This window comes from Orycteropus afer, unplaced genomic scaffold (assembly GCF_000298275.1).
Source record: "Orycteropus afer afer isolate SDZICR_OR568_19922 unplaced genomic scaffold, OryAfe1.0 scaffold00679, whole genome shotgun sequence".
Taxonomy (NCBI): domain Eukaryota; kingdom Metazoa; phylum Chordata; class Mammalia; order Tubulidentata; family Orycteropodidae; genus Orycteropus; species Orycteropus afer.
In genome coordinates this window covers 263,166-264,315 of record NW_006922266.1, presented here as the reverse complement: position 1 = coordinate 264,315, position 1,150 = coordinate 263,166, and the positions used below count along the sequence as shown (strand labels likewise).

Below are 1,150 nucleotides of genomic sequence, written 5' to 3'. Positions count from 1 at the left end.
AACAAGTAAAACCTGTCAGATGCAGACTCACTTGAAAGTTACAGACTCTTACATGTCAAAGACATTAGAGAATTTTTCCAATTTAAAACTCAAATAAGAAGATCATTGCACCCATAAAATGGGAATAGTGTAAGTCTATTATATAGACTTGTAATAACAGAGAAAAAATTCAGTGACATAATTTGATTTAATGAGGAATCTAGGTGTTCAAAAGCTCCTTGTTGTATCCCAATTCTATTTTGTAGCCTACAGATTTAGTAAAAATTATTTAGTAAGATTCCTTCAGTTTTATCTTTTTCATTAGAGGAAGAAGAGAAGGAAAGGATTGATTTTTTTATTGAGATTTTGAAAATTTAATGTGCTGTGTGAGGTGCTATGGTGTTGTAGTGCCTAAGTCAGTTGACTGCTAACCAGAAGGCTGGCAGTTCAAACCCACCGGCCACTCCTCGGAAGAAAGATTGGGTAGTCTACTTCCATAGTGAAACTACCTCAGAAACCCAAGGAGGGATCACTCACTATGAGTCGGATCTGACTTGATGGCAGTGACTTTTGGTTTGGTTAGTGTGATTTTAGCAGTATTTTGTTTAAATGGAGAACTGGAGACACCTGGCCTTTTTTTTTTTTTTTTATTAATGGACCTTTCTTGATAATGGAATTGGGTCACCCCTTCCTTCAGTGCTCTCCTTCATCTTTTCTCCTTTTACCTCAAAATCATTATCATATTTTTGGAATAATAAATGAATTTATTGTTTCAGTGGTTGGTGACTTTCAGGGATGTGGCCATAGACTTCTCTCAGGAGGAGTGGGAATACCTCAACTCTGCTCAGAGGGAATTATATAGGGATGTGATGCTGGAGAACTACAGCAACTTGTTGTCACTAGGTAAGGTCATCTTATACAATATTCAGAATTTGTCCCTTGTAATCTCTTCCTTCATTGTGAATTTCTGATTTCTGTTTGCTTAGGAAAGGTTTGTGTTTTGATTAGGTAGAAATGAACCACTTCACTGTGTATCTTCATATTCCCCATCCTTCAAACTTCAACACCTTCTTCTGTTACTTTTTAACAATGTTTCTTTTCTCTGATGACCAATTTACTGGATTTGAATCTGGTACTCCCATAGCATGACTATGTTCCATTTCTTTTCTTT

The 1,150-nt window shown here is 36.1% G+C and overlaps 1 protein-coding gene across 1 annotated transcript in view; it reads left to right on the top strand.

Annotated features, from left to right (window-relative positions):
* The first annotated feature begins 737 nt into the window (after nt 1-737).
* The window catches only part of LOC103210959 (zinc finger protein 571), a 47,660-nt gene continuing 47,247 nt past the window's right edge, over nt 738-1,150 (top strand). Inside the window, 1 exon segment of the mRNA XM_042783108.1 lies at nt 738-882. Within this exon segment, the coding sequence (XP_042639042.1) occupies nt 738-882 (145 nt within the window).